The sequence below is a fragment of the Lutra lutra genome, chromosome 6 (assembly GCF_902655055.1).
Source record: "Lutra lutra chromosome 6, mLutLut1.2, whole genome shotgun sequence".
Taxonomy (NCBI): Eukaryota; Metazoa; Chordata; class Mammalia; order Carnivora; family Mustelidae; genus Lutra; species Lutra lutra.
Window position 1 is genome coordinate 39,554,941 of NC_062283.1, and position 14,146 is coordinate 39,569,086.

The following is a 14,146-nucleotide window of genomic DNA, read 5'->3' on the forward strand; positions in this document are numbered from 1 at the left end:
TAGCAGCAATTACATTTATAAATAAAATGCAATGTAGCATATATATATACACACAGCTATTTTTTAACTACAGAAACTTTTTAGAGATCCTAATTCTTCAATTATGATTTTTATGTTTAAATATTAGAGAAAGTAACACTGATAGTTTTCCTTCTTAAAGATAGAAACAATATTCATTTTAGATATTGTTTAGAGTATACTATACCTTAAAGCTTGGAAAGACTACTACTCTTGTCTACGAAATTACTACTCTATTTGTGAAAAAATGATCATGGTTTATGATTTTAAAAATTACTATTAGAGAAAAAACTCATTAAAGTTAGAATATATAAAATAATTTAACCAACAGTAAAGCTAAAATACTGAAAACTATGATGGTTTTATAAATACTGAATTTGAAAAAGGGAAACATTTTAAGTATGCAATGTTTTCAAGTGAAAAACAATACAAACATCTGGTGAAATTACATGTTGCTGTGAATTTTCAGAAGTAACAGGTATCAATGAAATCTTAATTTATACTTAGTGTATCTTATATAAATAATTCAAATATAGCTGAATCTGGTTCTGATTAGGATACAAAACCCTCTCAGAAATAACCTAAGAAGTAAAAAATTTCTAAAATTCTGAGACGAAAGTTGATGTCTTCCAAGGATATTAAAATAAGATAAAATAAAATAAAATAAATCATGAAGGCAAGAGAACTTACTTGATCTTCCTACTGTTAATATAAAACATTACTTTCCAAAAACCAATCAAAGCACACCACAAAGTGCATTTTTTTCCATGGGAGTCTTCTGAAAAAGGACGGTGATTTACAGAACATGCTATATTCTTGATCGCTCTCAGTTCCTATGTACCTCTTAGAGCAAGAACATATCACACAGTCTTTATGTATATTTGTACAAGGTCCCAAATGCAAGCCAATTTTTCACTGTTAATTCACCTAAACAAACAATGATTTATTACTACAGTCAGCAAATTTTTTTTAGGGGGCCAGAAGGTAAATATTTTAGGCTTTGAAGGATAGTTGGTCTGTGTTGCAACTACTCAACTCTGCCTTTGTGGCTCCAAAGAAGCCTTGAAAATACATAAATCAATGGTTGTGTTCTAATAAACTTTATTTACAAAAACAGGAGCTGGCTCTTAGGCCTGTAGTTACTTATTTCTGAACTGTATCCCAATTTGGCCCAGAGGGCAAAAAACCGTCAAGTTGGATTTACAGACCGTCTCTGTGTCTACAAATTGTCACTACAAACAACTTAAGGAATTTAGACATTTTAACAACAGTTTTGCATTACATGCTGACCCTAGTACTAATTCTCAACAATGTACACCCTCATTTCTGGTCCAATAGGCACTTATTATTTAACTGGCAGTTGTTATTACCTCAAAGTCAGCTAATCTGCTGAACTTATACCTAGATACATAAAAAAAGATAATCACACTCAACTCATAAAGTTGTTGAGAGCATACATATGAAGCATTTAGTGCAGCACCTAACAGACAGTAAGCACTCAATAAATGGAGTTAGCTTTTGCTTTTATATAATGTTGTATCTCAGTTTCCTCTCCTTTAAAATGGTGATACCATTGAGACCCATCTCACAGGATTATTGTCAGAATTAAATAAGCTAGTGTGTGTAAAGACCTAAGAGCAAGTGGCACACAGTGCTATTTAATTTTTAGCTCTTATTACCATGGTAAAGGGAGGTAATGGACAGAACTACAATGCTCAGGGCAAAGATGGCTTGCATATCATCAAGTATAAACAGACAGAGCAATTGAGAAACAGCGACAAAAGGACCAATGGATTTGGAGATCAATCAATACTCATCTTCATTTTCTAGTCTCTAGGTGTCATTTGAGACATGAGGATTTTTTATTTTTACTGATAGACATCAATAATACAAACCAAAAAATTAGAAATAGAACAATAATATTTTTAGGAAATCAAGGTAAAGAAATATTAATAACAATTCAAGTTTAAGTGGTTGATTTGAGATTTAGTAAACAAAAACAAATACCTCAGAATTTTCCCCATGCCTATAGTTACAAAACATTCAACAAAGTACCCTGAACTGTCCCTGTCCTCAAAACTAACAAACGATACTAACCAAGCCCCAAAAAGTTTAATATTACTTTGTATTTTATCTCTTAACATATTTATTTATAATTTGACTCTTTTTCCTTTCCTTAAAGATACCCTTTTAAAGACAATTAAATTAATATTTAGTCCCAAGAACCAAATCTTCCAGTTCCAGACACATTACCACTGACAGCAATAAAATCTTGAAAAGCTCAAAGGAGAAGAACTGCAGATTAGCTTTGGTGCACAATAGACCTCATGGAACTGAAGTAATTAAAGTTTTTAGATAAGATGAAATACCCTAAAATAATGAAAAGCTTAATGTAAAGCTTTATCATTTGTCATGCACTAGTACATGCAGCCTATAATTAACCACATCCCACATAAGAAATTATACTTTCACAGCAGCTTTTGCACAACTCTGTAAATTGTAAAGCTTTAAAAAAAATGACAAGTCTTGTTAAGAATGCAGTGAGGCCCCATATTATGTGAGTTTTACTCACTTTGGTTCCACTTGTCTCTGGGGATGAGGCAACGATATTTAAATCAATAAAAATGCAGAGATGTTAGGCTTTTTAAAGAGCAATGAAATTTAGAATGATTCATGAAATAAAGGAAGGGGATTCGTTTCTTACTAGTTTCCCTAATAAAACCTCCAAATCACAATGTTTCATAATTAAAAGAAGGGACTAAAGTGATGTTGCTGTAATATTTAAGGTAGAACAATTTTTAAAGGCCATAGTATTTTATTAGATATAGGGTCTGGTCTCACGGTCCAAGATATGGCATTTTATACTCAAAGTAGTCATCTATCTCAAATTTGTTTAGACAAAATCCCTCTTGAAGTATTTTCTAATAACCATTAGATTTTTTTTATGAATAGTAAGAAATCAACACCTCATATAAATATAATCATAATTTGTAAATACTTTAGAAGTAACAGTTTGAAAACCCAAATAAGCATTCTTGAGCAAACAATGGCAAAAATATACATAATCCAAAAGCCTGAAATGAATTACACCAGGTACTTAAAAGTTATAATCTATACCTAGACCTTATGATCTAGCTGCAGAATCCCAAACCATAAGCCTATCTATTTTTAAAGGCCATCAAGACTCAAATGTGGCAACATTGATTTTACTCAGACTATCATCATTAAAATATATTCAAGTGCCCTTCTACAGAAGGAAAAGTCTGGAAGCATTGAGAAGTTTCTTAATAACTTCTTAATAACTTAGTAAGGATGGAATAATAATAATCCTACCCTTCCCAACCCCCAAAGTGAAAGTAACATACTCCAGTTCATTGGGTTCTTTGTAAAATTTAAAAAAAATAAGGAAGATAAAAAGCCAAGCTCAGTGCTTGGCACACAGGAAAACTTTTTTAGCATTAAGACTACTTTAGCTGTTGTATCTTCGGTGTGTCAAAGGTCAAGGATATAATCATACCCAAGGCCAATCAATTCAGTGTAAAAAATATCTTCCCTGAAATGTTTAAGTAAGTACCAAATACTTAAAAATACATCAGCAAAAATATCAGAATTAATAACTCACTACCTCATTAATCCTTTACTTCTATAAGGGTCATCATAAAATTAATGGTAATTACTTAAGAAATAATATTCCTACTAACATACACAAAATAGTGCATAGAATAGTTCAATGTAAGAAGATACTGAGAAGCTATATACAGTCCTTTCCTAAATATCTTCAAAGCTTCTTTGAAAAAAATGTGGAATCATGATGATAGACTAAGTAACTTAGAAGCCATTTTCACCCACAAGGAACCAAATAAAGGATACTACCAAAAATTACCCTGTAGTATTCAAAAGAAGTAAAAAAAACTAAACTTAAACCAAACAAATCCTAACACACATATACACAAACTTCCACAAACTGGAGATTCTTCCATTTGAGGAATCTAATATGTCTACTCAAGCTTGGGGGTGAGAACCAGAGAGAAAAGAATAAATACAACCAGCAAGCAATTGGTAAAAATCACCTAGGACATACTTGCTCACTCAGTTGTCTTTTCTTCTACTAATGCTTTATCCCAGGGTTCTGCCCTAGACCTTCACCTTTCAGAGAAAGAAAACAGTATTCCCCCCAAGATGCTCAATAAAACACACAAAAAGAATAAAGGAGTACTGCCCTGGGTAAACATAACTGCAACACTTTTCTATCATCTACATGCTAAATCACTCCATAATCTGCATTGCATTTCCTGCTTTCTTTTAAGGTCTAGACCCGCGTTTCCAGCTACTGAATGGGGATCTCCATGTATACATCCAACAGACACCTCAATCTGCCCAAAGCAAAAAAGTATGGCTCATTACCTTTCATTTCTGACCCTTCAACCTTTATCTGGTACTGAATTTCTTCTCTCAGAGAATATGCTTTATCTTATCTATAAAACCTCCACCAAGCTTTAAAAAATTGGGGGTCATCTCAGTATCTTTCTTCAGAAACACAGCCAATCTCAACCTCATCCAATTGCTCCTGCTTTCCCAATTTCCAATATTCCTAATTCCTTCTTATCCATTCTCAATGCCACTATTTAATTTAATCTAATTCTCTAATTTATAACTTCATCATTGCACATTTCAAGGCTGTACTAGCATTCTACATGGTCTGCAACCCCAAGGTTTCCTCTGACTAATCTTCCTTGTGATAGAATTAAATGCTTCTAATGTTTCTCCTGCTTCAAAACCCTTCATGGCTTATCAAATCCTTCGACTTCCATGAGTACATGGAATGAAGTCCACACTGCTTCTATCTGGTACTGAAAACCCTTCACAATCTGGAAAGTAAGCTTCTTCTGCCCCTTGCCCCACTAAACATGAACCTGTCACATCAAAACCTGTCATGTTCCCTCACTCTTTCATACCTCCAGTCACACAATTTGTTATGTCTGAAGTGTACCTCCCACTTTTACCCTAAGAACCTGCTATAATAAAAATAGCCTTGGATATCGGATTGTTAAATTTGGGGGAAGAAGGTGGAGGGAGCAAAAATAGAAAAGGCCAAATACAAATACCAACTTTTTAAATAAAATTTAAAAGGTTTCTATACAAATATAAAAATATATATAATGGACTCTACTCTGTTAAGATCGCATTTTTTTTTCACTGTCTGACCACATGAACTGTTTTAGTATACAAATGGGTAATACATAACTGCTCTTTAAGAAACTACATTTTATTGTCAAAACTGCACCTTATTGTCACCTTTGGATAGAATCAAAAATACCTACAATCAATTTGATAATCTTAAAGAACAGATTAATTTTAATGAGCTATTTCCTCAAACTTCAATATAAGTTTGAAAAATCCTATATAATCAAATGACTTTAACAAATGTGAAAAACATATGACTAAAATGCCTGTGAGAAAATATTCTACTTATTCATTATGGCAGATTTGTAAAAGCAAACACAGCTGAGAAACCTGTAACAAAGATGAAATGTGAGCAGTAAATATTAGCATAAGCTACTTAAGCAGGTCCACTTACACTAAACATGTGATTTGCCGTTTTAAATGCCTACATGCCAAACTCCTTAACATAAATATGATTACTATATAAAGGTGATCAAGAAGATCTCTTTAGAAATAAATTTTAAAACTATTCAAGATGCTCACAAGTCAAATCTCTAATAATACTCTAAAATAATAAACAATGTATATTCTCCAATCAGGAGCTGGAGATCAAGAAGAATCAGTCATAATACTTTATACTTAGTAATAATTATATCAAAATACTATGTAGATCAAGTATTACTTACTATTAAAAATTTACTACATACAAAGCACAGCTCAGGGCAAACCAACTTTGATCTTTAATAAATAACAGTCTGATAAAGTTCGCATCTTCCTAAATATAAACAGTTAAAATACAAAGTATAAAAATGAGTTAATTCTTTTAAAATCCACAATAAATAAAGTTTCAAGGATACTGATCTGTCTGTGGTCTTCGAAAGTTCTCTGGAAGATTGGCTTCATAGAGTAGTCTTGCTTTAGTATTTCCCATATCTTGCATGCACTAAAATAAAAAGAAAAACCAAGTATTTTCATTAGTCATACGAATATTAAAAAGTAACTACTATATACACATAGATATACATATATATACAAATATATATAAATACCAAGTAACATTTGTTACTTCCAATATATATTCCTCTCAGAAAAATAAATTAAATCACAACTATGAAATTAATTCCTTGAGTTCAAAGTAGAATAGTTTTAATTCACACTTACTCAATTTACGTGGACCCACAGTTTTCTAATGTCTTTTTCTGTGAAAACAATATCATCTTTATTTATATTCACTACTTCCTAAAAGTAATTCCCTGGTAGTTCATGGCAGTTTTATTATTGTTTTGGGTATGCCATTTGAACAGCATTACCATTTCCAAGGTAACAACTCAAGATCAAATTTTGTTTTGAGTTTCAAAATACTCTTGGGTTTTCATGATTTACAATCAGGATCACAATGGAGAACAGATGAAAAAGAAATAATGCTAACCTAGAACTCCACAGGAGTGGATTAATTTCTTTGGGGTTAATCTCTTTAAGAATCTGCTGAAAGCTATGGATCCTCTCCCTACAAACAAACAAACAAACAAACAAACAAAAAACAGTACCCTATGACCCAAAGCCTTCCTAAAATCTATAAACCCCAAGAACAGTAACTACTCAAGAGGCATAAAATAATCTGATAATCACTTAATCCAGTTTAATTAAGTTTCAGTATCTTCTGTGAGTAAGGATTAGCCAAACAGTACTTCCTGGATAATCTATTATATTAGAAAGTAACATTTACAAACAAAACACTATTCATTTTATATGAATACATGTTACAAATGTTACAAATAAATACATGTAAAATGTTACAAAACATTTTACATCATTTACACAGAGTTTAGGTTCCTTAAAATGTTTTAATTGGCAGAAAGATCAGTCTGTATAATTCCTTCTTTTTTCTTCTGATTTCCTAGACACACACCCACATCCCTGAGAAGACAATCCAGATTTAACGGATTATCAGGTATGCACCTTGAGTTGTAGCACTCAAGAGTACACAGGCTGAGCCATCTTCCTTCAAATAAAAAATACAGTGACATGGGGCTCCTGGGTGGCTCAGTCAGTTAAGCACCTGACTCTTAATTTCAGCCCTGGTCATGATCTCAGGGTCATAGGCTCAAGCTCCACATTGGGCTCCACACTCAACCTGCTTTGTCCCTCTCCCTCCCCCTGTACTTGCACATGTGTGTTCTTTCTTTCTCTTAATAAATAAAACCTTTGAAAAAAAAAAAATACAGTGACCTTTTTTTCTCCCAACTGAGAGTTTTAAGATGTGCAAAATACTAATATACTCTCATTTCTTGGTATCTATTCTATCCCACCTCAACATAAATACTCAACATAAGTACTCTTTCCGTGTAAACAAGATGGTAAGAAAAGGAATTAATAAGGGGCTGGGAAATATAAGGAATGGTAAACTGAAAAAGAATGAAACAGCTTTTGTTAGTTAGCTTTGGAGAGAAAACAGAAGCTAAAGTATGATAAACCCAAGGGTATATAAAGTGAGGGGGGAAAACCTGTGTAAGGCAAACTGACAACATAAAGTCAGAGGGCTCTACTATGTCAAGACACATGCTAGCATGTATATGACCAGAGCTAATATGTAATTCTGTGTGTGGGGAGAAGAGCTTAGAAACTTTCAGTACAGCCCACCCGTCTTTAAAAAAGAAAAAATGTTTTCCATCTCTAGTATTCAAATGATGCTTTACTTTTGTATCATGGTGGGAATTTAGAAGTAAAGATGATCCAAGTTATGTAACCATAAAGGTATTAAACATTTAGGAAGAGCTACAAGAAAAATGCCTCTTAGTTTGCACAATATCTGCAAAAAAGCAAAAAGTAACTCACAGAAACTATGAAAGTAAAAAACTTGAGAAGTTTCCATCAAGCAAACAAGAATACAGAGAAATTCTAACAAAAAATTTAGTAAGACTAAAAACAAGATCTACTATGTATGCCATATCTCATTGATCCTGTTACATTTTTCTTCATATTTGATAGTCTTGCAATTGATAATTTTTTCTTTTGAGTCCATAAAATAGAGATGCTCTTTACAGAGATATCTTATGTTCAATGAATATAATTATACACATTTTATATAAAATATTTAATGGAGGTCTTTAATATTTTGACAAAATAAAAATTATTAGGAGCAAGGCATACACGTGTATTACACCAACTTATTTACTGTTGTTCTAGGGATGTTACCCATCACAATCAGACAAGAGCGAAAAAAAGAGGTATAAAAATCTGAAAGGGAGGGGCGCCTGGGTGGCTCAGTGGGTTAAGCCGCTGCCTTCGGCTCAGGTCATGATCTCAGAGTCCTGGGATCGAGCCCCGCATCGGGCTCTCTGCTCGGCAGGGAGCCTGCTTCCTCCTCTCTCTCTGCCTGCCTCTCTGCCTACTTGTGATCTCTCTGTCAAATAAATAAATAAAAATCTTTAAAAAAAAAAAATCTGAAAGGGAGAAATAATGTGAAATAATGAGCCATTTTTACAGGAGTCCACTACCAAAAAGTGACTGGGTACAGGTGCACCTGTGTGTGTTAGTTGGGATTAGAGGAAACAAGGATTCATTGACATCACAGATGTATAAAGATTGTTTTTTAAGAACGCTCAGATGGTTTCTAGGTTTCTAAAAAGTAGAAGATAGTAGTGTAGGAGGAAGGTCAGTGTCAAAGTTTCATAACACTACATTTAAAGGCCATATACAACAGTTATGAAAATTTATCCTATTGGCCCTGAGGAGCAAATTCTGTCTAGCATTCGGAAAAAAAATAATGAAAATATCCTAACAACTACAATGATAAGCATTAGCCTCAATACTTTACTTTCATACATAAATTATACATATATAATTGTAAATTGCTCATATATTAGAGAAATCATGTGTGTGTGCTCGCACACACACACACACACATATATGCCATTTGAAATTTCAAAAAAACCCTGCTTTAGGCATTATTTTCCTATTTTGGCAGGAAAGGAAACTGAAGCACCAAGATGTTAAGTAACAAGCCCAAGATTATTAATCTCCATGAGTATTTGACTCTTGTTAGAACCAGAATCAGCCCTTAGGAGTTTAGAGATTTCAGGCTGCATCCAATGGAACCAAGGACTATCTCCTTCAGGACATAGAAACACCAGGCTCTTGGCTTTAGAGGCTCAGTTTTCATTTTATAGACACAGAAATGAAAGCACAAAGAGGTTATATGATTTCTCTAGAGTAAAATACCGAATCAGTTACAGAGTTTAGACTAGGACCAAGCTCCCTAGTCCCAATCCTTCCCACCAGGCACCAGCTAATCAACAGAAGTGTCCAGGAAATTTCACCACAAAACAGAATAACATTGTAGGTTTTGCCTCCTTTATTAAAACATCATTCTGTTATTAAAATATTGCTTTTCTTTTAGATTCTCTCAACCAAAATGCTTTGCCAAAATGCACTTCTGGAGGAGAATTTTAGTTGCTTTTTTTGGGCAACTTATGATTCAGTTTTCCAGAGCTGAGATGAGTGGACTGGTTGCAAATAAGTGGGGGGAGGGAGATGATAAAGGGAATACCCTACTTTTTAAAGAAAAAGTTAAGTTTTATATTTTTTATTATTTTTAACTATAATGAGACTTAAGTTATCGGTAATGAGCTAGCTACTTCAACTACCATCTAGCTTCCTGGAAATCAAGTCAGACCCTAATACTATGCACAATTCTGAAAAACTTCTAATTTCCAAATCTATTTTCACTTCTCCAAAAGGGGGGAATACTTGTAAGGATATCAAATATACTATCAAAAATTTTTAAATTTACCAATTTTCAAAATTCTTTGACTTTAAAGAAGCATATAATGCTGTCAGTAAACTTTTTTTCTCTTTCTCTCACACTTCAAACATGAAAAAGGGAGGAAGAGGACTCTTAATTACTTAAGTCAAAATTTCTACTGTTTATTTTAAAATATTTTTAAATAGGTATTTACTTAATAAACTATAGCTCATCTCAAAATGAGATTTTTTAAAAAACAGTCAAACATTAGGTGAGCGGAATATATACTGAAATTCTTGACAAGGAAATGATAATAAAAATTCAATATGCATTTTTACTTTAAGAAAAATATATACTTATATTGAAGAGTAAGTGAAATTGTACTTCACTGTTTTGCTAAATGCCAATTAAGTAGTACATACTTTAAAATTAGTGTTATTGTTCATTTTCAAATTCAATCTGTCCTCATTTTAAACACTGTATGTTCCTAGAAAGATCAACTTTATATTGTACTTTTTGCTTGAAACACCTTCATCCAAAATCAGCACCATTGTAATTGCAAAGGGAGGCTTTACCTGAAAATGGTATAATAAATCACACTCAAGAATCTCAAAACCTACTATTAAAAGTATTTTGTCCTTGTCGATCCATAATCTGTGTGTTTTTAGTTTCTCCACATAATCCAATATATAAAACAACCCGTGCCCAAAGACTCACATATCGCCTGAGATTCAATTTCAAAAGTTAACTATTTGAACTAGAGTGCCGAGAAACACCTACAGGCTAACATAGTTCCTTCACAATCTAATGCAGATAAAACATTTCTATTTCTGGAACTTTCTACGAAAACATTTCACCCAATCCTAGTTTGGGCACTAAAAACAATAAAACCTATATGCTAAATGAGTTCTAAGTTTTTAATATTTTAAAGAGACTCAAGTGAACTGGGGTTGTCAATTTAAAGTTTAAATTCAAATTTAAACTTTAAACTTTAAAATTTAAAATTTACATTTACTTATGGGATTTGTACAATTTAATAAACTAAAACATACAAAAACTGGTGACAGATAGTAATAGCTACACTTGCTACTACACATACAGAGTTCTCAAATCACTATGCTGTACACCTGAAATTAATGTAACATTATATATCAACTGTATTTCAATTTAAAAAAAAAAAACGAAAAAAAGTAAAAAATGTCACAAAAAGTGGGAACAGATAAAAAGAAAATAGGCAGGATCAGTAAGTAGGCAAACAAATGTAATAGGAAATCACTGTTTCATGTCAATGGGGGCATCTCCAATGAAAAAACTAATAATTAAGCAGCACACAAAATCAGCTTTAGTGAGAAAAGAGCCTTGAAATAGATGTAAAGATAAGAGGTAACAGGAACAGATAGAAACAAAATGTGCCTAAGTTTAAGTCTCTCTCAATATTAGGAAATAACTTTAAATGCCAAGATAAATGACGGACCACCTAAAGTTCCAAGTTAATAAGAATAAAATTTGTCAAACCAGCCCCCTCACCCAGCGCCTTTCTTTAGTCTTCCAAAATCTTGGAAAGCAGAGTTCTTTGTGGACTCCAACTAAGTGATATAATTACTTCAGGGTATAAATTCTACCTGTGTTAGCTCAACTAAAACTACAGTCCAGTCTAGGTTCAGTGGCTATGTTTAAGAACTATGGCTCCTTGGACCTCTCCTCTCTTTCATCTTCTGCACTCTCTCTTTTCTCAGTACCTACCTCCTATCTGTCCCATAATGTTTCCTGCATTTTCTCTCTCAGACACTAAGTAGTACCTGGTCAACAGCCATTTATAGTTAAGCTAGAATTCACATTAATGTATTATTTCAGGAAGCTACCTGTATAGTTTTCGAAATTTTTTGTGTGTACTGACTTGCCCTTTGGAGTTTACTGGCTATTTTAAAAAATGGAGTAGGTGGGAAAAAGAATAGCAGCTAAAAAATAAAGGACTGAGATCACTAATTGCTGCTATAAACGATTAAGTAATAATGTGGCAATTAGACCTTCTAAATTCCCAATGGCAAAAATGTAAAATATTAAAATAATCAATAGAATCTTACATGTTAGTATGTAAGAGAAAGGTGCTACATGTCTACACTAAATCTGGAGGAAGAAAGATAAAACTATATAAATCAAAACTCTTCTACCCAATTTTCTGAGGAACAGATGTGTGAGGGAATCTCACCTACAAGGTCAAAGACCTTGTGTAAGGATATGAAAACAGCTAAAAATATATACTACATATATGTTTGTATATATGCACAAAATACTTCAGGAAAAGTATACAAGAAACTAATAAATATGGTTGTTTCTGTGGAGGAAAACTGGATGTCTGAGGGATAGAGATGGAAGACTATTCACTTTGCACCTTTTGTACCCTTTGAAGTTTGTGCCATGTCCATGTATTTCTCATTTCCCCAAAACAATAAGATAATTAAGAGAGGCATATTAATCCTGCATTGTATCTGAACAATACTCTCCAGAGGAAGCTTAGCTACCATATTCAAGCAGCATGTGAATCAGAACAAGGAGACTTCACTGGTATCCTCCACTCCTACTAGGAGAACACAGTGTTCTAGTGATCAAAGAGGTAATGAATCAAATCGAATTAATACATTTTTAAAAATTCCATCCAAGTATATCTTACACTCAAAATACAAAGTATAAATGCGGCATTTATCATATCTTTTCCCAGCATGGTCATCTTCTTAAAAAAACAACTGTTGCGGAAGTTACATCACTGAATGTATCTGTTTTTCCTTCTTAAAATTTCAACAAATTTATTTTTATGTGGATGAGGGAATACTACTTATTCTACTATTTTCTATTCATTAAAATTTTTAGAACACAAAGATAAGATTGTCAAACTGCCTTATCTGAGGGTATATATTTTTTAAATGTTAAGGAAAAAGAGAAAATGAGTATTTGTAGTCCCTGGACAAATTCTTCATGTCAGTGACTCACCTCTACTACCACTTGAAATTTTCCAGAATAGTTCTCTATCTTCCTCTCAAAAGCCACCAGGATTTCTTGCATAGGAGCAAGTTTTCAGGACTGGTTTCAAGATCTTTTGGATTCCAGCTGCTGGAAAAGAAGGGCCACCATTTTTGGTCTCAGGAACTCTTTGTAAATATTTAATACAGAGTCCATTCCTTCAGTTTTCATAAAATTGTGTTCTTGGGGAATTATTCTCTTTCTGTTTTAATTGTTATTTAAAAAAAAACAAAATAAGTAAACCACGCATATTTAAAAATTAAAAATCCTAAATGACAATCTGGAATTAGAGGTACCAGTTCTCCTATTTTTCACAATTTTTAGATATTCTCAGAAACTGATTTATCTGTTGCAGCATTTGCTAGTTGTTACAAATTCACAGAACGTATCTTTTAAAGCAGTAAAATTAAACACTATTACAACAAAGTTGGAAAAGCTTTACTTCACACTCTTTTGTAATCTGTATTTACTATGAAATCCATGCCATTTGAAGTCTAGGAATAAACCACTACTTTCATCCTAGGTGCTTAAGGCTCATCTCAGGAGTCATCCTGGACTCCCCCCTCTTCTGTCAGAAAGCTTAGTGATTGTAACTCTTTAATATTTATTATAACCTCCCCCTGGTAATCAACCCCTGCTGCCGCCACTTTAGTTCCAGATCTAGTCACCCACTGCTTAGGCCATTGCAGGAACAAGACTGTCAGATTTAGGTTCTTAAAAGGAACATAACACTAAATACCACTCTTCAACTTATAACATTTAAGACAACATTCCCTGTTCTGTCCCTATCCCCACCAACCCCATCACTGATAGGATCAAGACCAAACCAATCCCCCATTGCAACTTTCACCTTCATCTCCTGTGACACATAACTGCACCCAATACTCTGGTCACAGAAAACTACCTCCTTCTCAAATGCGACATGCTTTCTCCATCTTTCTGCCTAGAAGGCCCTGTGTACACTGTATTGTGCTTCTAGAAATTCATAAGCAAATAAAGGTCACTATAAAAATAGTAATGAGACATCCTTAAAATATGTTGAGAACTTACCATAGCACTAGATACTGGTGATTGATTTCTTTCTTTCTTTCTTTCTTTCTTTCTTTCTTTCTTTCTTTCTCTTTTTTAAAGATAACGCAGCCACTACGAAGTAACTTCCTGAAGATTACCCAAACATTTAGTTAACAAAGCCAAAACTGGAAT

General features: G+C 33.2%; 1 protein-coding gene across 4 annotated transcripts in view; it reads right to left on the reverse strand.

Annotated features, from left to right (window-relative positions):
• SMAP1 (small ArfGAP 1) overlaps positions 1-14,146 on the reverse strand; it is a 177,475-nt gene that overhangs the window by 106,898 nt on the left and 56,431 nt on the right. For 3 of the 4 annotated variants that reach the window (XM_047734427.1, XM_047734426.1, XM_047734428.1), the window contains exon 3: positions 6,039-6,124. In XM_047734427.1, the coding sequence (XP_047590383.1) occupies positions 6,039-6,124 (86 nt within the window). Of the gene's footprint in view, positions 1-6,038; positions 6,125-12,913; positions 13,034-14,146 lie in introns of all 4 variants that reach the window. The other variant, XM_047734429.1, reaches the window with a different exon arrangement.